Source organism: Podarcis erhardii, assembly GCF_964252035.2.
Source record: "Podarcis erhardii genome assembly, chromosome: 12".
Lineage (NCBI taxonomy): Eukaryota > Metazoa > Chordata > Lepidosauria > Squamata > Lacertidae > Podarcis > Podarcis erhardii.
The window spans coordinates 36950777-36977995 of record NC_138513.1 but is presented as its reverse complement, the minus strand read 5'-3'; the positions used below and the strand labels follow the sequence as shown (position 1 = coordinate 36977995).

Below are 27219 nucleotides of genomic sequence, written 5' to 3'. Positions count from 1 at the left end.
TGTAGCAGAAAACAGCAATGAAAGAAAAAAGTCTTTGTAACATAGGAGTATTTAGCTGGGCAAATAAATATCTACAGGAATAAACACAACACAAAGCATAGATTATTACGTTTTACTGAAAAAACAATAACAACAACAATAATGAGTGGAGCTTGGAGAAATCATTCAATGTTACTTCCATTGCATTTCAAAACCAACTGGCTTAACAGAAACAAAACAAATATTCATTTCATTAAACAGAGTTAATAGCTTTTAAAGCGATTCCACAGTACATGTAATTTGCTACATTCGGTTTACATAGCCCTTTATGTACTACACAAAACATAAATGGACATACACATTGTATGTTAAAAAAATAATAAAGGCAGGTCCATTATTAAGCTAGATAATTAAAAATTTAAAAGAAATGCCATAATTTCCCATAAGACCCTATAGGGTTTACGCCATCAAGGGGAGTGTGTGCTTTCTGCCCAATATAGCCCACCAACAGCTGGATCAGCCATTCTTTCAAACCTGCTCTTCTGAGATTCTAAACAAATCTCACAGTACCACATTAAATTTGAGCCACTCAAGTCCTGACCATCTTTCCTAGTCAACAGAATAGTGGAATCAAGAAAATGAAGGCAAAATGCAGCCCACAAAATTAGCAGCTGCACACTCGTGGTGTAGAGAGTTAACAAAACATGTTTACAGATTATTATTTTTTAATTGCTATAGCAAAGGCTGTTTCACATGTGCTTTTATTACATGTGGGGGGGGGGAAGGTGTGCAGTTCACTTACGTGACTATGGGGAAGGGGCTATAGCTCAGCAGTAGAGAATTTGGTTTGCTTGCAGAAGGTCAGAGGTTCAATCCCTAGAATCTAAAGGGTAGGGCTGGGAAAGACTCCCCCTTACCAGAAATCCTGGACAGCGCCTGCCAGTTAGTTGACCCACAGGTCAATCATGGCTCACCATGATTGAAGGAAGGAGAGATAAAGGTCTGGCCCACTGAGCAATAAAAGTTCCCTACCCCCTGGTGTAGGCAATTCTGATCTAGATGGATCCAGTGGTGTAGCATGGGTTGCCGGTATTTAGGGCCGCGTGGCAGGGCTGGGTGGGAGGGAAATGGACGGAGTATGCATCTGCGTTCAATTGCCTAACGGCATCTGTGTCACCCAGGAGACTGCAGCCGCAGAGATAAGAAAAGAAGGGTCGTTCCATTGTCTGGAGAGGTCACTTCCTGGTTCACACAGAGAAGCCGTTTTCAATGCAGCCCAGTAATGGAAGTGCACAGCTGTATTGAGGCAGCACCAGGTGTTGAAATTTTGCGCCCCTGTGGCCTTCCCCCCACACTACACCACTGGATGGATCAATGGTCTAACACAGTGTAAAGAAGCTCCCTATGTGGCAAATACATGTAAATGCAATTAGCACACACAAAGAACATCATGCTCTGCATTTTCAGTTTCTATCCTTTTCCCTGCATGGCGGGAGGGGCATGTGAAAGTTATCTCCATTCTCAGGTTTTAAGCAGTATCTCAGCTGTGTAAATAAATGTACGTGAGGCATTCATTCCCAGGTATCCATTTCATTATAACACATATAACCTCAAAAGACTGCACAATAAAACTGCAGTTCCATAGTCTTTAAAGCAGGGCTATTCTGGGTCTTCTGAATCATATAGGAGTTGAACTTCCAACAAGAAAGACCTTAATAACCATACCCAATCCCTTTGAGGGCTAGGAGGGTTTGTAAAAAGGTAAAGGTAAAGGGAGCCCAGACCATTAGGTCCAGTCATGACCGACTCTGGGGTTGTGGCGCTCATCTCGCTTTACTGACCGAGGGAGCCAGCGTATAGCTTCCGGGTCATGTGGCCAGCATGACTAAGCCGCTTCTCATGAACCAGAGCAGCGCACGGAAACGCCATTTACCTTCCCGCCAGAGTGGTACCTATTTATCTACTTGCACTTTGACGTGCTTTCGAAATGCTAGGTCGGCAGGAGCAGGGACTGAGCAACGGGAGCTCACCCCACTGTGGGGATTCAAAACGCTGACCTTCCGATCGGCAAGTCCTAGGCTCTGTTGTTTAACCCACAGCGCCACCCGCGTCCCTCTAGCAGGGTATGTAAAGGTAGCATGCTGGAGTGGTGAGAGCATTCTGGTCTACAATTGGGGAGACCCAAGTTCAAATCCTACCATGAAGTTTCACTGGGTGACCTTAGGCGAACCGCATCTCAGCCTAATCTACTTCACAGGGTTGTTAGTTAAACTTGAGGACCACACACACCACTTTCAATCCCTTTTAGGAAAAGTGGGATATAAATGTATAATATGATTATGAAAGTTCCATAATCAGCACAGGAATGTCTTCTAGTACCTGACATACTTGCATTCATCTTCAGGTTATGAAATCATATTAATACATCTGACAACATTTGCCCCCAGTTTTTGGTATCTTTTCTTCCAACATAACAAGGGAATTGAGGGATATGTTAGATTCTTCAACAGCTCTAAATCAAGATAAAGTAATTATTCCAGTCTTTAAGACCACAGTCCTATACATGCTTCTGAGGAGACATATATAGGATTGCACTTTAATACCTTTAAGACGCCAGGGAGGTCAAGGCAGTTTAGAAGAAGAAGAACACTCAGAAACATTTCTCATTTTAAGTCAGTGGGTTAACAGATTTCAACAGCTGGGCAGAGAAGTCATAACAGGCACTGAAATAAACCACAGTCATAACTGAACACAGTTCGCTTATTATACAATCATGTGCTAATGGGAATTGCCATCACATTCCTTGGTGTGTGGTATTCTGAGCAACCCCTGGTATATTACCTACACCAGGGATGGGGAGCCTGCGTGCCTCCAGATGTTGTGGACTACAACTCCCATCATCCCTTACCACCAGCCATTCTGTCTGGGGCTGATGGGAAATGGAGTCCAACAACATCTGGAGGGCCACAAGTTACCCACCTTTGATCTACACTAAGTACAACATACTGAGTGCTAGAAAGCAGGGCCTGTGAATCACAACCACACAAGTTGTTGTCAGATAACAGTATAACAGCACTAAGTTCCCTGTGTAGGAATCTTTCTGTGGGATACAGGGGAATTTGCTATTTCTAGTGTAACTTGAGGAGTGGACAAACAACTAAGACAATGAAACCGCAAGAGGTTTTTCCGTCTCTGCGTACTGGCCATTTCCAACACATCAAAGCATGCCAGCAGATCAGTAGCAAGATTGCATCTGAGGATCTGTTTTGAATTCCTTTGAATAGCTTTCCAAGCCAAGTGGCAATGAATTTGCAATTTCCCTCATACATGCACTGGATCAGAGAATTCTCTCTCTCTCTCTCTCTCTCTCTCTCTCTCTCTCACTCTCTCTCTCTCTCTCACACACACACACACACACACACACATACCTGTTTGCCTGAATCCAGCCGGCATAAGGGCAGTTTTGCATTTGCATGTTCCAAAACCACAGGTTTTGTTTTGGTTATAAACGTGGGATGATGCTAAGCACCAAAGCCATATCTATAAAGCCCCTTGTTTGGTACACAGGTCCTGTCTACATTACTTCCCCTTTTTAAAAGATGAAAGATATTGCAGCTATTTAAACACATTTGATTCCCACCCCCCACAATTTCTTAAAATCTCTTTTAAAATGTAAGTAAGTTAAAAGGTCAAAGTGCTCCTTCCTCACCTAATAAATGCTATCAAATTGATTATCATCAAAACATTTGTTTTAAAAAAAGAAACATTCTCAAGAAAAGGCATGTAACCCTGATTAAAAGCTGGGCGTACATTACAGAAGCTAATTTTTTTAATATATAGCAAAGAGCCTCAATGCAGAATGCATTTCAGGCCATCTCCGATGCCCATTAAAAAGAAAAAGGATCTGTACCTGTCTCCCCCCGCCAACAATAATCACTGGAGTGCTCCAGATGGGTCCCTTTAGAAAAAGAAAGCATCAGAATGAAGGCTACAAAAACATCAAGCATTTTCCATACTGCTAAGACACATACATGGATACTTAGAGGAGTGTGAAAGCCCTGCTCGGCGTTATTCTGAAATTTACCCAAAATGTTAGCCAGTAAAGAAAAGACCGCTGACATTCTAGGTGTCGCACTATTACATCAAACTGAAAATTACCTACAAATTGACATTCATTTTGCCATGATTGCTTAACAAGTTAACGCTTTGCAAAACTTCATTATACCCATTTGAACCCACGTATCACTATGAAAAGGCAGGAATTGCGACAATGGCAAGGCATGCGTTATATATGCTCGGGGTGACTCTGAAGACAGGAAATCATATCCTGGACGGGTTTCCCTTCGTAGCAGATTTGGTAGACAGCAGCAAATAGTGGAAACCTAAAAAACAGACACGAGAGGAAGGCAAACGTTTTACTAGATGGAGAGGAGAAAAGCTAAGAATGCTGAGCATTCAGGATGCATTGATGCATAAGTAATTTCGTTGTCCCTGAGAGGGGGCAATGACAATAAAGATATTATTATTATTATTATTATTATTATTATTATTATTATTATTATTATTGCATTGATGGCAGAACAAAATTTGATACACAAATCTATCTGTCTATCTATATCTATTTATCTAGGGAAGAGGTTTGTTACTGAAAAAGGGCTTGAGGAATGTATATGAATTAATGCAAGAGTTATTTACAGGACATTTTAGACAACTGCCCATCTATCCATCCATCTATCTATCTATCATCTAGCTAGTTAGCTAGCTATATCTATCATCTATCTCTCTATCTCTCTATCTCTCTATCTCTATTTATCTAGGGAAGAGGTTTGTTGCTGAAACAGAGCTTGAGGCATGTATACAAATTAATGCAAGAGTTCTATATGGGACATTTTAGACAACTGCCCATCTAAACAAAAATTTCATCTCCCAAGAAAAGTCAGTTGTAGATGCTGGGGTCGCCAACTCAGGGCTGAGCTTTCTTTCCCCACCCCACCCTATTTTCTAACCCTTCTAGAAAGTTAGGAAGCAAAATACACATGTATCCTAAGCTATTTCTGTGAAATGAGCCAACCTGGCTGCTTCCACCCGTCAGTGTTTTCAGACAATGAGTGAAGTCAGAGCCTCATTGCAAAGATTTCACACTTACTTTTGAAGGAGGAGGAGGGATTATTTAACATCCACCCGTGCTTATTGTGTCATATCGTTTGCACAAAATAACTTCTAGGGATCTACCTGATCTCAGACAAACCCACCACTGGAAAGATGCGTTCCCTGCTTGCTAGGGGAAAGGGCAAACTACAGAGAAAAGAAGTGTGCTAAAGGGGATGGGACAATAGCAGCTCTTCAGGACCCTGGGGATTCCGATGGCCTGATGGCCTGATGTCCAGAGAACTCACTTACCATCGTAGGGATTCGAACCGCCGACGTTCTGATCAGCAAGTCCTAGGCTCTGTGGTTTAACCCACAGCGCCACCCGCGTCCCGCAATGAGGCTTAGGCTGCTACTAAGAACGTGCCCATTTGTTTGCTGCCATTCATGGGAACCGGGTAACTTTTTCATTTGTGGCAATAAAAATGCTGCCTTGGACTCAGAAAGCAAGGTAAGCATGCCGTATGGCTGTTTCTAACACCAGACAGGGCTGGATCTAACACAAATCCTTCTGCAAACTGACGTAGTCCTTCCGTTTGAGGAAGGAACTTCAGTTTGGCAGAGGCTTTTGTAAACAGAGCTGAGAAGTCAATCTTCCTCAATTCCACCTTATACCTGTAGCCACCTCTAACATCGTCCCTCAACCCTCCAGAGCAGATTTTCAGAAGCAGGGGGGACTGCCTAAAATAGTCTCCCCACCTTCTCTTCACGGTAGCCAAATGTGCCCTGTTCCACAAGCAGAATTCTGCTCGTGGATCTCCTTGTTCCTTCTAGGAACAAAACAAATCTTATTTTTTAGGATTAAGCCCCCAAAACAGACTTTGGACATGTCTGACGCATTTCTCTTCCTTGCCTCCCGCAGGGTGTTAAAAGGTGGGAGAAGATAAAACAAGAATACTGAAATCTAAGTTGGCATAAGTGGGAGGGTCAAACATTTTTCAACTCTTTTTTTTGGGGGGGGGTGCAAAAAACAAGAGCGGAAAACTAAATTCAGTGGGAACTTCCAAGTTCCCTCCAATAAGCTACTATGCACATCTTATTCCTTGGTAAAACTGCAACCTGTAATATACAAAAGATGACAACCCAAGAGAATTGCTTTTAAAGCTGATAGATAAAAGTGGCACTCCTAAAAGGAACTGCCAATCAAAAAGCAGCAATTATTTGGAAGACTAGATTGAACAAAAAGAACAATGAAAAAGTGGGGGAACCACTCGATTTCTAAGGTCTTTTAGTAAAAGTCCCTTGGAATTTCTCATGATTATTCAAAAGTCTATTCCATCATTGGGAGCAGCCATCTATTAAATGCACGAGTACTTGAATACAATGAAACCAGTGCCCATGTTTTCCACTGAGACAGACATGAAGAGGCAACTTACATGTTAACTTTACCTTTGCGATGAATCTTTCATCAATACATTAATGTCAGTGGGTTCTGTAGAAATGCTTCTTTTATTTGCATATAAACCAGGCATAGGCAAACTTGGCCCTCCAGATGTTTTGGGACTACAACTCCCATCATCCCTGACCACTGGTCCTGTTAGCTAGGGATGATGGGAGTTGTAGTCCTAAAACATCTGGAGTTTGCCTATGCCTGATATAAACAATGAATATATTTTAGTGAGAGGCACCACGAGGTAGCTGTTCGTTTATAATAGGGGTGGTTAACCTTTTTTTCATTTTCTTTTTGCTCGAGGACCGCATTCACCCTCAGCCAACTATCTGAGGGCCACATGCTAGCTGTTGATGTGCTCACCCACACTTTCAGACACAGACAAGGCACACAAGCCCCCAGCGGATCCATGCAGACTATTTTCCCCCCACCCTGCTCATCAAATGTTCAAGCCCATGCCAAACTGCATCTCTTATCAGGGTAATGGGGTATATTTTTTTCTGGAGATTATGTTAAAGAATAATTTGGGGCCAGGGGGAAAACAACCAAAAATAAAGTTACCAGAAGCTAGTGCCAGCATATTTGAGAAGGAAAACGTTTTAAAACATGGCTTAAACATGTTCTCACTTACTTCTCCACTAATCCTTTCTGTTGAAGAATGCGATACACCTCTGCGGATGTCTGCGGCCCTTGAAGCTTTTGTCCATTCAACATCTCTTGCTCCAATTCTTCAATAGACTGAACAATTTTTTAAATAAAAAAGGTGTATCTTTTAATAATTCATAAGATGTAGATAAGCGATATCTTTTTTTGTGGGGGGGGGCAGTGTACCACCTTGGCTACCCCAGATTTACATGTATCCAGGCTAACCCACAAAACACAGAAATTGCCTTGTTAGATCACACCACTTTGTCTTTGTAATGGGGTATGGGGTTACTTGTGCGTAAGTCGCCAACTGCTCCGAGCTGAGTAGTTTGGTTAAAACTTTCCCCAGCCTGGACAGTCAGTACACCGTGACTGTCTCAATCACTGGCAGAATCCGTCAGTGGGCATTTCCTGAATTTCTTCCAACATAGTTCTTTCACACCCAATCGCCGCCTGTCTTCTCTGCGCGAAACCTTTCTGCGCAGAGTGGGCGTCCCCAGAGGAGGTCCCGTGCTCTCCCCGCTGGCTTCACTGGAAGAGTCCTGGAGCCTTCTCTCTGAAGTTCCCTCAGACTCCCCTTTCTCCCTGGCGTCACGTCTATTTCCTTCCCCAGCGGAGGCTTCCTCTCTCTCCTTGCTGGTTCCCTCTCCAGCATCCTTTTGGAGCCTCACCACCACCCTTGGCTCCGATGGCAGTTTCCTGACAGTCTTCAACTATGGATGGTGGCTGCTGTACTCCAGAAACATCTGGAGGGCTGGATGTTCCCCGTTCCTGATTTAGAGGGAAAACTTAACAACTCTTTGGACCAAGAGGGGAACCAGCGCAGGCTGAACCTAAACTGAACAGTCCATGCCCCAAATCAGAAGAGTGCCCCAAATCCAAAGCCCTATCTATTGCAACAATCCACAGGTTACAGAATCATAGAACTGTAGAGTTGGGACTCTCAGGATCATTTAGTCCAGTGATGGCCGAATTTGGCCCTCCAGCTGTTTTGGGACTGCAACTCCCATCATCCCTAGCTAACAGGAGCAGTGGTCAGGAATGATAGGAATTGTAGTCCCAAAACAGCTGGAGAGCCAAGTTTGGCCATCATTGATCTAGTCCAACCCCCTGCAATGCAGGAATATGCAGCTATCCCAGGCTTCCTCAACCTCGGCCCTCCAGATGTTTTTGGCCTACAACTCCCATGATCCCTAGCTAGCAGGACCAGTGGTCAGGGATGTAGTTCCAAAACATCTGGAGGGCCGAGGTTGAGGAAGCCTGAACTATCCCATCCGGGGATCGAACCTGCAACCTTGGCATTATCAGCACCCCAATCTAACCCAGTGTTTCCCAACCTTGGGTCTCCAGCTGTTTTTTGGACTACAACTCCCATCATCCCTAGCTACCAAGACCCAGTGGTCAGGGATGATGGGAATTGTAGTCTCAAAACAACCGGAGACCCAAGTTTGTGCTAGATTTACTGAAGGGAGGTGAGAGGTAATCGTAGAGGACACCTTCGGAAAATTCCCATGCCTCAAACCCTGACTCTGTCCCCCCACCCCAATTTTAAATAAATAATATTGGCCCTCCTGTTCCCTTCCAAAACCAATTATCTAAGGAGCTCATCACACTAGGTAACGGAGTCAGGTCCGATCTGATACATCCTGCAATGGAACACTACTTAAGAGAATGAGATACAAGACTGTGGTTGCCATTATTGTCATCTCAAGACCCCAGCAAGTCACCATGAGACCCGCGTTGTACTTTCCCCACATGACAGACAATTATTTTACTCTGTGTGTCCACCTGTCACAAGATTGTTCCAAACAACGGAAGAGATTCGAGAGTCAGTCAGTCACAGGACACAATGGGGGGAAAGCAAGTGAGAAGAAGAGCGAGCCCCAGGGACCGTACCTTTCCTGTTTTCACAAATGCTTCGGCCACTCTCCGATTGCGGCCCCCGTAGCACGTGGTGATCAGGTCTGCCACGCCACAGCTCTCCAGGAAAGTGGCAGTGGACACCTGCCCCTTGCAGAAGAACTTCGCGAAGGCAATCATTTCCATCAGCCCCAGTCTAATGACAGCTGCTTTGGTGTTATCGCCGCAGCGGAGGCCATCGCAGAAGCCAGCTCCCACAGCCACAATGTTCTAACGGAGGATTGAGGAGAAGAAAAAAAGGGGAGGGGAAAACAACTGTTTGAGAAATAGACTCTGAAGCAGCAAGGAAGGTGGAAGGGCTCTTGCTTAGTGACAGAGCTCACTGGGTGACCTCAGCCTAATCTACCTCACAGGGATGTTGTGAGTGTATGTGCCTGGGGGAACCATGTGTGCCCTCCTAAGCTCCAAGAAAGCAGTAGAAAAGTTTTAAAGCAATTTTAAATGCAAAAAAAGATGTGCAATTCTTATTGATCCCTATTACTCCTACTCTTACGCAAAGCAAAACACTGACTTGTCCAAGAGAACTCAATGACTTCGCAGTTCTGGTCCAGGAAAATAAATCTTCATGCTAGAAATGCTATGTAAATGATCAGGCACATTTCGCCAAAATGATGTAGCGTGCTTAAAATCCCCACCCTGGCTCCAGGATAAAGAGGCTACGAAGCTTCCTCTTTGAGCCAGAGAGCTCTGTAATGTTCCATCCCCATTTGGTAGCAGCTTACAGCATTTCACTGCACCACTTAGATCAACTTGTTATTGTCGTAGGATCATAGAGCTGGAAGCGACCATGAGGGTCATCTAGTCCAAGGCAAGAATCTGTTCCCCAGTTTCAGGGGACTGCCATTGGAACAGGGTAGGGAAGCAGAGGGGCAGCTGGGTTACAGGGAACCTCTGAAAATCTTGCGAAGCAGTTCCTCTTCCTGTGTTGGGGAAAGCCCCACCTCCAGTGGGGAAGAGGGGAAAGGACCAGAGGATGCTGCTGGGAGCCTCAGCACCGCTCCTGGTCAAGCCAGCCAGGAGGGAAGCACGCCTCTTCCATCGTCCACCCTGCGCAGAGGTGTAAAACGCAAAGAATGAAGGAAAAGGCTGGGGGTGATGAAGCTATTATGTTGGGGGAGGACCCAGAAACGACCACTCCCGGATTCTGCTAGCCACTGAGGCAGACATGAACTTATGGCTCTGCACTGTAAATAGTTTTGCACCAAAATAAAACCTGTAAAAGACAGGTCGGAGTCCTGACTGGTTACTCACAAGCAACCAGCATTGCCATCTGACACCCAGCATGGGAATCGAACCCACAACCCTAAGATTGAGAGTCTCGTGCTCTACCGAATGAACTATCCCAGCAGACACTGAGATGACAGCTATGCATGCAAAAAGGCCCACGTTCAATCTGAATTCTCCAGTTCAATCAAGTACCTTTGCCTGAAGTCTTGTACCTCCCTCTCCAGGCTATTCTCTCACTCATTCCTACTGTGTGTAGGCTCCTTTTTGAGTTTGCAGATTTGCCATACTAACACGAAATGCTGCCAGATTATTTTAGGGTAATTGGGTAACAGCAGCAATTATGTGATGTACAGCATTGTAAATATATGTCTGCGCTTCCTCTGCTGTTGAGGAGCTTTGTTTCTGGCTGTTCCATGCCCTGGAAATGAGGGAATGCAAGCCACAATCCATTATTCACACCAGCTCTCAGCTAAGCTTGCCAAGGTGCATGTTGGCCATCTATTCTGAATTTATTTCATTTCTGGCAAAGTTCTCTGCGCTTCATTGAATCTGAGCTCAACCTTGTGATCCACTGCCTGTCTCCCTGAGCTATGGGCAGTCTGAATGGGAAAGCCAAGTCTCGGACAACTATAGATATCTCCACGGTATTTACATTATGAGCATATGATGCTACTTTGTGAAGAATCGGACCATTGGTCTTGCAGCAGAATGCCAAGACCTCAGGCAAAGGTACTTATAATGGTTGTAAGGGGTTACTTGTGCGTAAGTTGCCTTCAGTTTTGGTTAGATTGCCTGGCCGACCATGCTTTGGCTGACAGCTCACACTCCATGGCTGGTCAGTCGCTTGCAGAATCCGTCAGTGGGCGTTTCTTGAACCTCTTCCAGCATAAGAGCTGTTTGACGCCAAGTCTCTGAATCCTCCATTTCCCTCCCTTCCCTACCGGTGTTACGCTGAATTCCTTCCCCCCTGCTGGTCCCCTCTCCTGCATCGCTGTGGAGCCTTGCCTCCACCTCTCATTCTGATGTCAGTTCCCTGACAGTACTTGACCTTAAAGAAAGCACTTTCTACCTCTCTGGAACACAATTTTGCTTACACCAACTTGCAGGTGTTTAGGATGCTGAAGAGCAGCGCGCTAGAAAATTTGTGTGTGGTCCAGCACAGCTACATCTCTTCCAGAACTAGCTCTCAGCAGCAGCACCATAGCCTTGGGCAACAAGAGAATGAGCAAAGTGTTGCGTCAAAGAGTTCACTGGAAATTGATGCTGCAGGCAATGAAGAAGAGCGATGCTCCTGCTGGAAGGACTGAAAGGGGTGGAGGAACTGGGATTGTCCATCCTAATTGTCTCTCTCCAGCAGGTATTTTTTTGGCAGTAAAGGGGAACTTTACTGAAAAAAAAAGCAGAGACATCACCTTGCCAACAAAGGTCCGTATAGTTAAAGCTATGGTTTTCCCAGTAGTGATGTGCGGAAGTGAGAGCTGGACCATAAAGAAGGCTGGTCGCTGAAGAATTGATGCTTTTGAATTATAGTGCTGGAGGAGACTCTTGAGAGTCCCATGGACTGCAAGAAGCTCAAACCTATCCATTCTGAAGGAAATCAGCCCTGAGTGCTCACTGGAAGGACAGATCCCGAAGCTGAGGCTCCAATACTTTGGCCACCTCATGAGAAGAGACGACTCCCTGGAAAAGACCCTGATGTTGGGAAAGATGGAGGGCACAAGGAAAAGGGGACGACAGAGGACCAGATGGTTGGATAGTGTTCTCGAAGCTACCAGCATGAGTTTGACCAAACTGCGGGAGGCAGTGGAAGACAGGAGTGCCTGGTGTGCTCTGGTCCATGGGGTCACGAAGAATCGGACAAGACTAAACGACTAAACAACAACAACAAAAGGGGAACTGGGACACAAAGACACCAATTATTCTCTGTATATCCTTTCAGCAGGACCAAGCCCTTTCACAAAGCAGGTGGAAATGTCCCAAGGGTCTCCTGTACTGCGGCCCCTTGCATTAGCTGAGGCCAAAAAATCCTATTGGCTGCAAAGGAGAGGTGACCCCCCCTATCGCTGCCAAAGAGAGTGTGCAGAGAGGGGGCAACAGGAACTCACCATGAAGGAATGAAAGAATAAAGTTTACTTGGACCTTCACCCTCCTTCTCGCCGTCTAACGATCTGCCGTTCCCTATTTGCTTTCACATATTGTGGAAGGAAGGGTTTCAAATCACTGAAAGACCTACATTGGCTCGCAGTATGTTTCCGAGCACAATTCAAAGTGTTGGTGCTGAACTTTAAAGCCCTAAACGGCCGCGGCCCAGTATACCTGAAGGAGCATCTCCACCCCCATCATTCTGCCTGGACACTGAAGTCCAGCTTCCGAGGGCCTTCTAGTAGTTCCCTCATTGTGAAAAGCTAAGTTACAGGGAACCAGGCAGAGGGCCTTCTCGGTAGTGGCGCCCACCTTGTGGAACACCCTCCCATCTGATATCAAGGAAATAAACAACTACCTGATTTTTAGAAGACATATGAAGGCAGTCCTATTTAGGGAAGTTTTAAATGTTTGATCTTTTATTGTGCTTTTAAAAATCCTGTTGGAAGCTGCCCAGAGTGGCTGGGGAGACCTGGCCAGATGGGTGGGGTATAAGTAATTAATAAACAACAACAACAACAACAACAACAACTCTTGGGGCCAAGTACAAGAAGAAGCCTCTATCGCGCACAGATGTTCAGATCTTACTGTGAAAGTTTTAAATTGTATCTCTAGTGAATTCCAGCATCTGAAGTGTGGCACTTCTCCACTCTCTTAAAAAGAAGGGAAATGTATTGCTTTCGAAAGTACTCATGCATGCTTTTCACCAGATTGGTCCCTAGCAATGAAAATGGCCAGTGCACAAAACAGACAGGAAGCTCTTGTCACCGGGCACTCGTTTCTAGTGCCTTGTCTCTACGGCACCAGTGTGAATGATAACAATCTAACACATCTGGTATTTTTTGAAATGGGGGAAATCTATTTGCAGAGCCTTTTAGCTGCATCTGTATCTCCACCAGCTTGTTGCCAGACATGATAACAATACATCCAATGAAAGCGGATATGCAGCAGATGTTCTTTCATCATCTTCCAGCTGCAATCATTATAGGCACTGCATTTAGATGTGCCTTTAAGCAATGTCGTGAGCTAAAAATTATCATGATTGGCACATGAATCCCACCTGCAGAACTTTTTTTTTTTTTTTTTTTGGCGCTTGATTCAGTCCTCAGGCAGCTATCCTTAGGGAAACCTTCCCTGTTTTTAGAAAAAGAAGGCAAAGGTAAAGGGACCCCTGACCATTAGGTCCAGTCGTGAACGACTCTGGGGTTGCTGCGCTCAACTCGCTATATTGGCCGAGGGAGCCAGTGTACAGCTTCCGGGTCATGTGGTCGGCATCACTAAGCCGCTTCTGGCGAACCAGAGCAGCGCACGGAAATGCCGTTTACCTTCCCGCCGGAGCGGTACCTATTTATCTACTTGCACTTTGACGTGCTTTCGAACTGCTAGGTTGGCAGGAGCAGGGACCGAGCAACGGGAGCTCACCCCGTCACGGGGATTCAAACCGCCGACCTTCTGATCAGCAAGTCCTAGGCTCTGTGGTTTAACCCACAGCGCCACCCACATCCCTATTGAAAAAGAAGAGCCAAGTAAAAAGGGTGGGGCACCGCATGCCACAAAACAGATATGTGAGTGCAAGGAGTTTTGGCTGTGCAAAATAACTCCCCCTCCCTCCTATCCTGATGCACCCAACTACAGTGGTGCCCCGCAAGACGAATGCCTCGCAAGACGAAAAACTCGCTAGACGAAAGGGTTTTCCGTCTTTTGAGGTGCTTCGCAAGACGAATTTCCCTATGGGCCTGCTTCGCAAGACGAAACGTCAGGCGAGTTCTTGCGAGTTTTTCCCCTTCCCCCCCTTTTTCTAAGCCACTAAGCCGCTAATAGCCGCTAAACCGCGAATAGCCCTAATCCGCTAAGCCGCTAATAGCCGTGCTTCGCAAGACGAAAAAACTGCAAGACAAAGAGACTCGTGGAACGAATTAATTTCGTCTTGCGAGGCACCACTGTAAAATTGTTCCGTACTTTCCCCCAACCCACTAGAACAGATTTGGGGAGAACACTGAGGCATATGCAGGGAGGAGAAGGTCTGTTGCACAAGCCAAAATCCTTTTGCTACTGGATCTATTTATCAGATTTATTTAGTCCAGCAACAACCAATGGGGCAACGTTGGTGGTACTCATTTGATACTTAAGGACTTCGGAGTATTGCCCTGTGCCTATTTCTCTGGTGCTCATCTTTTGAAATCCAGCCTGCAGATAAGAGAGCCAAATGCAAACAAAAAACATGACACCTTCACACATTAGGAAGTGCCCCTACCACCAAACCCCTTTACAAAGAAATAAAGTCTATGTTTGGGTCACTGTCCCAAGCTTGGCCAGATTATTCTGCTTTGGCACAAAGGAGACAGTTCTTGGGACTACAACTCCCATAGTCCCTGTCCACTGGCCCTGCTGGCTGGAGTTGATGTGAGTTGGAGTCCAACAATTTTGGGAAGGCCACAGGCTTCCCCATCCCTACCCTTGTGGTTTGTTTGGGGGTTCTTGTTGCATAGGAAGAACGGAAGATCTTGAGTATGGCATCACAGTACTTCCCCTCGGACACAAAATATGAGGAAGCCATCTGAGAGAAGGCAAGTTGAGTGGAGTTTTGTCATCACCCTATAGCCAAACTCTAGCATCAAGAGGAAGCAAGCATCAGGTGTTGGCCTAGTACCCAACTTCCCATAGCTCTCTGCTCTCTAATTTTAGGGTTGTTGTTTTTTAGCTTTTAATGTCATCCCTGCTCAAAAACAAATATTACCTTAAGAGCACCGCAAAGCTCAACAGTATCGGCATCGTCCACCACAGTTATTCGGAAGTTCGGAGTCTGGAGAAGTTCTTTGAAGAGGAAGCCATTCTCCAAAATTTTGCAGCCTGTTATTTTGGGGTGTGGAGGTGAAGGGCAGAAGGAGAACGGTCAGCTTTATTTTAGCTAGCATGCTGGCTTTTAGAAACAAGACAAAACTGTTTAAAACAAGGTACTAGGCAACTACTTTTATATCCTTTAAAGCCCTTGATCAGGCATATACTGTATTGGCCCAAATATAAGCCACACTCCCCCCGCCCCCAAATTCCAACCATAAAAAGTTAAAGTGCAGCTTAAACTCGCGACCTTACAAAAATTATCTTTTATGATATCGCTGCTGAAACAGAAATGCGGTAAAATGGAACACACACACACAAAACATTTTATTGCTGATTTGCAAGCTTGAGACTGTTCATTTGCCATTTACGGGTGTGAGTGCCTGCGGAATTGTAGCAATTTAATAGCGATTTCCTATTTTAGCGACTGTGGGGTACTATAGAGGAATCAAATTCTACTGTTTGCGTCTTGGGTGAAGGATGGGATAAAAAAAGGTCGTAAATAAAATCTAAAGTCCTTAGAGGATTGGTACCATATGACAACATGGAGAAGACCCTATATAAAGCATCCTTAAAATTTACCTATTGTGGTTTCACAGAACTTCTCCGCTGCTACTTCATTGGCAATATTTGCTCCCATCAGCACACTAATGTCTATTCCCATTTTCTCTCGGATGATGTCAGATATGAGTTTGAGACCCTCTGGACCTTCGTCTATTCCCTGCAGTAAACATTAAAAGGTAACCACTATCGTTAGTTAACAACATCAGACAGAAGACTGATGATTATCCTCACTAGTGGGTGAAAATTTGCCTATATGCCATCTGGGTGGAATCTACACACATATTAAAAAACGCTGTGAAAATGTTTGATTGAAAAACTGTTTGAAAAATACACTTAATTTTTGCATAGCTCATTTTCACCATCTAGTGTCACATTTCCATATTGCACTTTAAAAAGTAAAGGTAAAGGACCCCTGATAGTTAAGTCCAGTCATGGACGACTCTGGGGTTGCAGTGCTCATCTTGCTTTACTGGCCGAGGGAGCCGGCGTTTGTCAGCAGACAGTTTTTCCGGGTCATGTGGCCAGCATGACTAAGCCGCTTCTGGTGCAACGGAACACCAAAACCAGAGCAGCGCACAGAAACTCCATTTACCTTCCCGCCGGAGTGGTACCTATTTATCTACTTGCACTTTTTTGGTGTGCTTTCATACAGCTAGGTTGGCAGGAGCTGGGACAGAGCAATGGGAGCTCACCCCGTTGCAGGGATTCAAACCGCCGACCTTCTGATCGGCAAGTCCAAGAGGCTCAGTGGTTTAGCACCCATAGTGCACTTTACAACACATTTAAAATGTTTCATTTTAACATGTAGCTAAGTCCATAGATTAGGCCGAATCCGTAGAACTGCAATGACCATTTAAAAGCTGTGGGGTTTTTGTTGTGTGTTTTTTAATAAAGAAATCAGAATTCATAAACTGCTTTGCAGAGAAGACCCAAGCAATGTGCAGAAATGAAAAACACAACACAACACAAATCAAGGAGCAGTGTTAAAACATAAAAATCAACAATGAACAAATTCAGAAATAAAATAGGAGTAATCTGAGAATGCTTGGGGGGGAATAAAATGTTTCCACAAACATCAAAAACAGAACAATGTAGGACTTGCTTCTCGTCTAATGGAAGAAAATTCAAGAGGAAGGGTGCCACAGTGTTACAATGATGAACTCCAGTCACAGCAAGTTTGCCGTAGGGGTGTGGCATTACGCCACAGCCTCACTGACTCGCCATGTTACCATCTTTACATAATTACATGATGCACAGCGCCTTTCAGAACTCAAAACTACTGATCCAAATGAGCTGGATCTATATTGCCGTAAGTCTAGGGATGATACATCTCTTCAGCATTGTTTTTGTCCAACAGCCCATTGAACAATTCCAAAGGATTCATTGACACCAAAGTAAGGCTTGTATCTGTTGTACCTTAATGAGAGTTATACCGACAGCTTTCTTGGCTACGCGCCCCGTGATCTCATCGCAAATTTTATGAATGAACTGGTGGGGAATAACAAAAACCAGCAAGTCTGCGTCTTGTACGGCATCCTTCAGATTTGGGACAGCAACCTATGGACATTTATTCAAGGGAGGAAGAAAGGGAGAGATGAGAAACAGAGAAGAAAGAAGCCATTTCTCTCAATGCGCTGATTTTATTTTGTTTGTGGAAATGCTTTTTTTTATTACCGTGTTATAATGGACGTAAAATTTAAAGATTTTAAACTAGCACAGATTAAAACTAAGCACAGATTATTTCTACTATTCCAAAATGACTCTTTTGTTGGCTGGTTTTGACCATTGGCAAATGCATCCAGCTGGAATTGCAGAAAACTTATTTGCACAGCAAATATTTTATACTGCCAAGAAGCTAATACCTTGCAGTGCTATCTAGTATACTGGTCTTCGTGTTGCTTGTATTGTTTGTTGTAAGAAGCTAATACCTGGCGAGCCAACTGATAATAACAGCAAATTTCAAGTATAAAGGCACAAGCAAATCTGGAACTCATTCCCACCCAATGTAAACTAGCAAAGTATTATTAATATTATTAATTCAATTTGTAATTTTTTTGGCCAAATAATATTTAATAGTTTTCCAAATTTTAAACAAACCAATGGCAATTTACATCAAACTTCTATACTGCCCTTCATCCGAAGATCACAGGGCAGTTTACAATATAAAAACACGAAAATAAAGTTTCTGATTGCTTCTAAAGTTGGAAACAGAATTAAATAAGATACCATTTACATTGGATTTGGGGGAAATCTAATACTTATTGCAGATAGTAAATGGTTACTATTCTCTGTGGGTTAGAATCAGAGGTTTGTGAGCAGAATTTCACTCACAGAATGGAAACAAATTCTGTCTCCTTCTCTCCTAGTTAGCCCCCTCATGCTTCTATAAAAATCAACTTCAGATTGTTGGTGCAACTTCCAGAAAAATAACTTGTTTTGCGACGCAGCACAGCAGAGAAACAATCTCCTAGTTTATAGTGTTAGTTTAATGTGTTAAGGTTGTGTTTTGTATTGTTTATGTATTGTATTGTTTTTTCTCTTTTTTGTTCTTTCCCCCCCTTTTGTCTTCTTTCTTCCTTTTCTTTTTTGTAAGCTTTAAAAGTAATAAATGTTATTTTTTTAAAAAAAGAGAAACAATCTCCTCTCAGTGCTATGAATGGAAGGTCTGCCAGACCCAGGCCCCTTCCACAAATTGCAGAACTCCTTCGGTTCACTGGGAGGGCACAATGGGTTCCAATTTTTGCAAATGACTGACAGCTATTATTTTGGAATTTAACAAAACATAAATGTGAATAAGAGCTTTGGTTCTTTTACTTTAAGTCTATTATCTTTACTCTGCGCCGTTCTTCTCCTTGCACAAAAACCAGGTTCTGAAGAAGTTTGTTAGTTGGGCCCAATGGGGTTGAACCCACACTAAAGTCACATCTGCATTTGAAGCTCTATTATTTCACTTCAACAGGCATAGCTTCCCCCAAAGAATCCTGGGAACTGTAGTTTGCTAAGGGTGCTGCGATTTGTTAGGAGACCCCTTATTCCCCTCACAGAACTACAATTCCCAGAGTGGTTGAGCAGTCAATCCTTCTTCCCAGAGAACTCTGGGAAATGCAGCAGTGTGAGGGGAATAGTAAAACTTTTAAAACAATACTTTTAGAATACTAAAATGCTTAAAATAAACATAGATAACTAATATGTCTTACCACATTGTCTGGAAGCTTGTGTCCAGGGAGATATTTTACATTCTCGTGATCATTATTTATGATATCGGTTAATTTCCGTCCATCAATATTTTCCTCAAAAACCCACATTTTCACTGTAGAAGCGAACTTTTGCAGCGTTTTTACATTGTTGCCTATTATTTTAGCCACAGCAGAACCCCTGTAATAAATAGAGAAAAGATGACACCTTATTAAATATGCCACATTAAGACAGAGGGCTTGCCGATCAGAAGGTTGGTGGTTTGAATCCCCGTGACGGGGTGAGCTCCCGTTGCTCAGTCCCAGCTTCTGCCAACCTAGCAGTTCGAAAGCATGTCAAAGTGCAAGTAGATAAATAGGTACCACTGCAGCAGGAAGGTAAATAGCGTTTCTGTGTGCTCTGGTTTCCGTCATGGTGTCCTGTTGTGCCAGAAGCGGTTTAGTCCTGCTGGCGACATGACCTGGAAAGCTGTCTGTGGACAAACGTTGGCTCCCTTGGCCTGAAAGCGAGACAAGCACCACAACCCCATAGTCACCTTTGCATGGACGTAACCGTCCAGGGGTCCTTTACCTTTTACCAAACTACAATCCCTATCAGCCCCAGCAAGAATGGTGCCAGAACTGAGCTCTGGCTGGCGGAAAAAAGCCCTGCTTTTACCGGTTCTTCTATTCCCCCTCATTTCACTTCACTGAGAGCTGAAAAGCAACTTGTGCAAGGGATAACAAAAGTAATCTAAACCATCGTATCAACAACAATCCCATTTACCCTTCCTCAAACTTACATTGGAAAGTCAACTCCTTATTTCCTTGATATTTACTAGCAGAACATTTGTAGCGCACAAGGTCCACGCTAAGAAAATTCTTGCATGGTTTGGGTTAGTGCAGGGGTCGGGAACCTAAGGCCCATGGGCCACAAGCAGCCCACGGGGGTCTTTTAACTGGCCCATGAGCCACCCCCAAAACAAGCTGCCTGCTCGGCGAGTCCCCAACCGCTGCGCTAAACAGGCACAGCATAGCCCGGGGACTTGCTTCCGCAGCAGTGGAAATCGCGCCGATGCAGACACTGGAAATCGCGGGCACACACGTTCCCACACACGCGTGATCCCGCCTACAGAGGGATCTCCGCTGGAGAGAGCCGGCCCAGGCGCGATAAACCTTGTCGACCCCTGGTTAGTGTATGCAAAACTCTGTGCCTACAGCAGGCCAATTACATGGGCAAACTGCACAGCAAGGCATTTTGCATTAAGCACTAGTTTGGCACCTTCAGTGAGGAGGTTAAACTTCTTCAACTGATAAGCAAGGTAATTTGAGAAGCATAAAACTCTGCCCCAGTGCAGCATTTAAATTTATGCCCTTTGAACAATGACAAGTGCTTCAAAGTCACGGACACTCATGCCTGAAGCTTTGTATCATAAGGCAGAGCAGTTTTATGTTCTCAACTTGCCTCCAGTCATTCTGTACTTGTCACATGTCTTTTATATGTTAAGGATAATAAGGACGGGTATTTAAACTGCATGTGCTTTCTTTGACGCAAGGCCCCACTGAGCCACGAGGCAATGGATAAATTTAAAAAATGCATCTGTTAAGAGACTTCTTCTGCCTTACTTGTGCAACCGTCTCTTTCACACACAACTCTCTTTCATGAATTCTGCCTAGGAAGTGTCACATGGGCTAGAATAAATTTAGAAATAGACAAGGTCCGATATAATGAAGGCTTTTATAGATTACTAAAACACACTGAGGATACAGCTCCTTTTTCTTCTTCTTCTTAGTATCAGCTGCCTTAAAAGGGGGGGGGGTGACCCCTTTGGAAATAGATGAAACATTGACGTTTTATACTGAGCTAAATGCAAGACTATCAAAGTCACTAGGTTTTAATTTGAAAATTATGCGCTCTCCTGGGTGCGGTAGGTAGCTGACAAAATCCATTGCTAGGGAAGCAATCAATGAATCAATTCTTTCTTATCAGGAGATATTTTTCCAGTGTTTTGCAGTGATCATAATCCAGGCATCCCCAACCTTCGGCCCTCCAGATGTTTTGGACTACAATTCCCATCATCCCTGACCACTGGTCCTGTTAGCTAGGGATCATGGGAGTTGTAGTCCCCAAACATCTGGAGGGCCGCAGGTTGGGGATGCCTGTCATAGACTTTCAAACTACCGCTAGGTTCAAATCAGTCAGGAAGCTCACTTAGTGACTCTGGACAAACCACTGACCATGTTGGCATGTCATGCTAAGCCAAACAATGACTTAGCTTGAATGCACTGTGTAAAACAATTATCGAAACAGCTATTAATATTCGTAGCTTAATATATTTAAATTAAACTGAATGATGCAAGGCAAGGCAAATACCAGTAGTTCCTAAAATTAGGGTTATGTGCACGTACTTGTCAAATCCTTAATTGGAAGAACTAATGTTCAGGGTGTGCTGAGAGAGTTTCCAAGGCCCCCCCCCAAATGGTTCATCTCTTTGGAAATACATTAACCTGTTGCATGCCAAGGATCTGCATTTGTAACCACCTTGGGGTTTGTTTGTATTTCCACAATTGGGAACCTCTTTTTGCTTGTCTGTCCCAACGTGTATTTGCTCTACCTCAGATATTTTGCACATTGAAGATTGAAACAAACGATTAAACAGGGCTTAAGACCTCAGACTCACTCAAAAATACACTTTCCCTCTTCAAATTCCTTGGGTATATCCAACAGAGGAAAAGCCCGGTATAACTTAAAATATTGCATTGTGCATTGTGAACGTGAGTTTGCCCTCATAAAAGCTATATGATAAATTCTATTCCAACAGGCCAATATATAAAATAGGTCAACATTGCTAAGCTCTGACCAATATGCTACCTGTAAAAAATGGAATAACGTATTCACGTAGAGCCTTTGCAACAAAGGAAACAAAACAAACAGATAAGGCATCCATGTTAAAAAGCAGTCGTGTTACTGAATATATTTACAGTGGTACCTCGGTTTATGAACTTAATCCGTTCCGGAAGTCCATTCTTAAACCAAAACCGTTCTTAAACCGAGGTGCACTTTCCCTAATGAGGCCTCCTGCCGCCGGTGCCCTTCCACCGTTCGGCTTCCGTTCGTAAACCAAGGTAAAGTTCTCAAACCGGAACACTACTTCGGGTTTTGTGGAGTTCATAAACCAAATAGTTCGTAAACCGGGCTTTTCGTAAACGGAGGTACTACTGTACTGCAGTATCACAATGGCAATGGATGAAAGCAAGTAACCAGTATAGGAACACAAAATTGCAAAAATCTCCCATTTCCTCATTCCCAGTCCTGAAGAGTGTGTGCTGTGTAGTTTTGCAACTCTCTGTAAAATGCTTCTGACAGCTCCTACAAGTGACCACGAAATAAAGTTTTGTCTCTGCAAGTTTGTAAAACTTATGCCCTTCAGGAAACAAAGTCAGCACTAATCTGCTGCCAGCATTGAGCAATTTGAACAGGCTCTGTCAGCTGACATTGCAGAAGATATCTCAGTGGGTGGAAGACAAAAAGCAGGTTAAAAATATCCCACGATTCCTCCTGGATATAAACACCCCTCCCCCCTTTTTTAACAGTGGTACCTCAGGTTACATACGTTTCAGGTTACAGACTCCGCTAACCCAGAAATATTACCTTGAGTTAAAAACTTTGCTTCAGGATGAGAACAGAAATTGTGCTCCGGTGGCGCCGCAGCAACAGGAGGCCCGTTAGCTAAAGTGGTGCTTCAGGTTAAGAACAGTTTCAGGTTAAGTACGGACCTCCGGAACGAATTAAGTACAGTGGTACCTCAGGTTACATACGCTTCAGGTTACATATGTTTCAGGTTACAGACTCCGCTAACCCAGAAATATTGCTTCAGGTTAAGAACTTTGCTTCAGGATGAGAACAGAAATTGTGCTCCGGTGGCATGGCAGCAGCAGGAGGCTCCATTAGCTAAAGTGGTGCTTCAGGTTAAGAACAGTTTCAGGTTAAGAACAGACCTCTGGAACGAATTAAGTACTTAACCCGAGGTACCACTGTATATTGCAATGTTTAGCTGGTGATATATCACAATGTTGAAAACCAGATACCGCCCAGCTCTATCCTCCTCATCTGTAAACAGACCAAAACATTATCCAGATTCCTTGAAGAGCAATCTGAACTGCTCCCCAGCCCGCAAAATGCTGCTCCATTCAAAGGGATAAAAATGCTATCCCAGTTATATCTCTATTGGATTTGTACTTGTTTTCATATATGTAATTTTTCTAGGTTTAATTGTATTGTAGAATTACTTTGAGGTGCTTCACAGGAAGCAATTTGCAAATATCAGTTATACATAGAGCCATACACTAAGCTTAATAATAATAATAATAATAATAATAATATTTGTACCCCACCCACCTGGCATAAAGGTAAAGGGACCCCTGACCATTAGGTCCAGTCATGACCGACTCTGGGGTTGCGGCGCTCATCTCGCTTTACTGGCCAAGGGAGCCGGCGTACAGCTTCCGGGTCATGTGGCCAGCATGACTAAGCTGCTTCTGGCAAACCAGAGCAGCGCACGGAAACGCCGTTTACCTTCCCGCCGGAGCGGTACCTATTTATCTACTTGCACTTTGACGTGCTTTCGAATTGCTAGGTTGGCAGGAGCAGGGACCGAGCAACCGGAGCTCACCCTGTCACGGGGATTCGAACCGCCGACCTTCTAATCCGCAAGTCCTAGGCTCTGTGGTTTAACCCACAGCACCACCCATGTCCCATACAAAAGCATTAAAATCAAAAGTCAGCTAATGGAAAGGTGAAATGCCTGCATAAGCGCAGCAGGCATTTAAAAGCTGACACAGGAGGCTCCTGCGGAATTTCTATTGGCAGATGACACTAAAGGCTTGGCTACTTGTTGCAGTCAGCCGCAGGAGCCTCACCCTCACCAATGACGCACCTGCGGATGAATGCCCAGAGGGCAAACTTCAGCTGAATGCGCAGAAGGTGGGGCTGGATAGCATGTTCCCCTTCTCCTTCCACTTGTTCAGACGACAGGGAGAACAGGGCTAGGTCTCCCAGTCCTGAATACAGACTCCATGCATGTGTGTCAGGGGTTCAGGGAGAGAGGCGCAGATGAGGGAGGAGACAGAGAGCGAGGGGGAAGGATTCCAGGGTGACGAGGAAGAGGACGACAATGACCCAAGATTGTCCATGAGTCCGTCCAGTGAATCGGAGGACTCCCAAAAGGGAGCCCCTCTGGTCAAGCCAAGGGGAGCTAGAGGGGGAAGCAGTCAGGAGCAGGGAAACGAAGGGGGAACCCCCAGTGGGAGTTGGGGATCAGGACCGGCTGCTCCACCGGAACGGAGTGAGGGGGTGGAGTGACCAGTGTGTCAGAAAGAGCAGAACAGGAAGCAGAGAGGGGAAGGAGATCAGGGCAAGACGTCCTGCCGGAAGGGGAGGAAAGTAGTATCGAGGGCAGTGTAACTGTCAAAGGGAAGGTCAGGAGCAACGTACGCGCGCCAAGTTCAAAATGGGAGGCGCGCGGAAGTGAAGAGAGTCCTGGGGAGGAGCCTGGTCCCAAAGCCCGAAGGAGGGGGGAGGAGGCACCAGAGGATTCAGCCTCTGGGGAGTCCCGAAGGGAGAGAACACAGGGGGGCAGAAAGACCCTGCGGAAAAGGAAAGAGAGAAAGAGGTGGACCAGTACAAGCCTCTTAAACTGGTGTAGAGGCGGGACTGACTCAGAGGGGACTTCAGCGGTCTAAGCGTAACAGACGTAGAGTCACGGAGCTCGGCTGTGAAGCTAAGAATGTTCTTCAATAAAAACTTTTGTACATAAGCCGGACTGGACTTTGGTCTCTTGTGAGCTGGGACCACGGGTGACTCTGACAATGTGTAAGTAAATTGAGCATTTATCCATGTGCAGTCTCAACTTTGTCTGTTCTGCGGAGCTTGGGGGGGAAGTGGGACCAGCTAGTGTGATTCTCTCCCTCCGTGTATATTCCGTGAAAGGATGAAGACAAAGGTGAGCAAAGGGAGTTCTACAGGTAAGACTTTCCAGAGCAAAAGGTATTCTTCTTAATGCAGCATGGAAAGTGGAAATATCAATATGCAACAGGCATCGTGCAAAAGGAATGACAGCCGCTGTGGTTCAACGGTTGACTAGAACCCAGGAGGACCAGGTTCAATTTTAGCCACATTCAGGCGGCAGACAAGAGGAACTTAGGACAAAGTTTGTTACTGACGGGGGAAATAAGTAGCATTCTGAAACAGACACTTCTGGTTTGTAAGTGGAGTATTTAAGGCATTGTGGGACACAGGAAGCAGGAACATGGTCATCTCATGGAAAGTGAAGCATAATGGGCCTGTTTCCATCTCACTAGTTATCTAGCACACATTCATCTGATAGCTTCAAGCACAACTGCTGGAAGGACTAGACACTGTCAGACAAAAGGAGCCACCGTGGTGCAATGGTTAGCATACTGGACCAGAACCCAGGAGAACGAGGTTCAAATCCCATCTCCAACATGAAGTTCACTTGGTGGCCTTGGGTCAGTGACTATTTTTCAGCAGAACAGGACTGCTGTGTGGATAAAATGGAGGGAGAGAACAGAACCACTCACTTCACCCTTGGAGGAAGAACAGAATATGCATGGAAAGCATACGTAACAAGTGAGTCCTGCAAAAAAAATGTTACGTATGTGTAGCTGCATAGCTCAGTCAGTAGAGCATGCAACTCTTAATCTTGAGGTCATGGGTTCACATAGCTGTCAACGTTGCGGGTAGAACTGTGGGTTAAACCACAGAGCCTAGGACTTGCCGATCAGAAGGTCGGCGGTTCGAATCCCCGCGATGGGGTGAGCTCCCGCTGCTTGGTCCCTGCTCCTGCCAACCTAGCAGTTCAAAAGCACATCAAAGTGCAAGTAGATAAATAGGTACCACTCTGGTGGGAAGGTAAACGGCGTTTCCATGTGCTGTTCACCAGAAGTGGCTTAGTCATGCTGGCCACATGACCCGGAAGCTGTACGCCGGCTCCCTCGGCCAATAAAGCGAGGTGAGCGCCGCAACCCCAGAGTCGGCCACGACTGGACCTTTTACCCTTTTACCTATGGGTTCAAGACCCATGTTGGTTCCCTAAACAGTCAGCATTCTGCAACCACTTAGCATGCTTAGACTTCATCTTCATCAAGCTGTTTTGAGTTACCTTCCCCACCTCACAATCCCATTTATTTGTACTTCCACAAACTCTGGAGAGCTATTTCTCTCTTGCGCATGGACTCTTTATTCTTAGGGTTGTGGGTCTGAGCTCCACGTTGGGCAAAGGATTCCTGCATTGCATGCGGTTGGGCTGGATGACCCTCAGTGTCCCTTCCGACTCTACAATTCTATTATTCTACAGATGGCACCCCCTTGGCGTTGCATGGACCCGAGTTCACGTTGAGTGCATGGGAGTTTTGTGGGCTGTTCTCTGGTGGCGTGCGTCCTGCCCACCTGCCTCGGGAAAACCCTCCCAAACTAGAGAACCGTCATCGGTGCCCTCAGAATAACGCCATCATTCTTCCACTATCATAAGCCAGGGCGAGGACAAGAAAGAGGGGGGAAATCAGCGGGTGATCAGGCCCAGCCCTCGAGGTATTAAAACGAAACGCAAACCTGACGCACGTGCGATTAACTATTCAGGAAAAATAAATAGTTGCCATTCAGAAAAAAAAGGTGATTTGCAAAAGGGTCATCAGGGGGTGTCGCCTATTCCCGCCCAACAAGGAAGTAGAACAAGGATGACAGCTGCATATATTATTTTGCAGGGAATTCTTTGTTAGGAAAAACAGACCTCGACCCAGAGGAGCTGGAGACGCCTGATTCTCCACCCCTGCCTGCGCCCCTAACCCGCGCATCCTAAGCAACAAGGGCTGAGGACCAGGAAGCGCAGGTTCCTCTCGGTGCCCCGGTGGCCTCGGGGAGGATCGCGCTCACCAGTTTCCTGAGCCCACGATGCTGACTTTCAAGGGCGACGCTGTAGCCATGGGGCGGCGGCAGGGAAGGCAAGGGAAGCAGCGCGAAGGTAACGGCGCCTGGAGACCCTCCAATGGCCGCGGCCAGCAGTCCTCCGCCGCCCATGCAGAATCGGCGCAGAAGACGATCCCGCCCCCCCAGCAAGAGCCAGGGACCTCCTCCTTCACCCGGAGCTTGCTGGGAATCATAGTCCTCTTCCGACT

General features: G+C 45.2%; 1 protein-coding gene across 1 annotated transcript; it reads right to left on the bottom strand.

The window, feature by feature from the left end:
- Nucleotides 1–98: 98 nt before the first annotated feature.
- On the bottom strand, nt 99–27219 carry GPD1L (glycerol-3-phosphate dehydrogenase 1 like). The gene is made up of 9 exons (XM_081882300.1): nt 26978–27219; nt 19051–19228; nt 17270–17410; nt 15872–16010; nt 15189–15301; nt 9059–9292; nt 7149–7255; nt 2592–4361; nt 99–2545 (listed from the first exon to the last, which is right to left on the bottom strand). The coding sequence occupies exons 1-8, from the start codon at nt 27202–27204 to the stop codon at nt 4265–4267; spliced, it is 1236 nt and encodes a 411-aa protein (XP_081738426.1). The 5' UTR covers nt 27205–27219; the 3' UTR covers nt 99–2545; nt 2592–4264.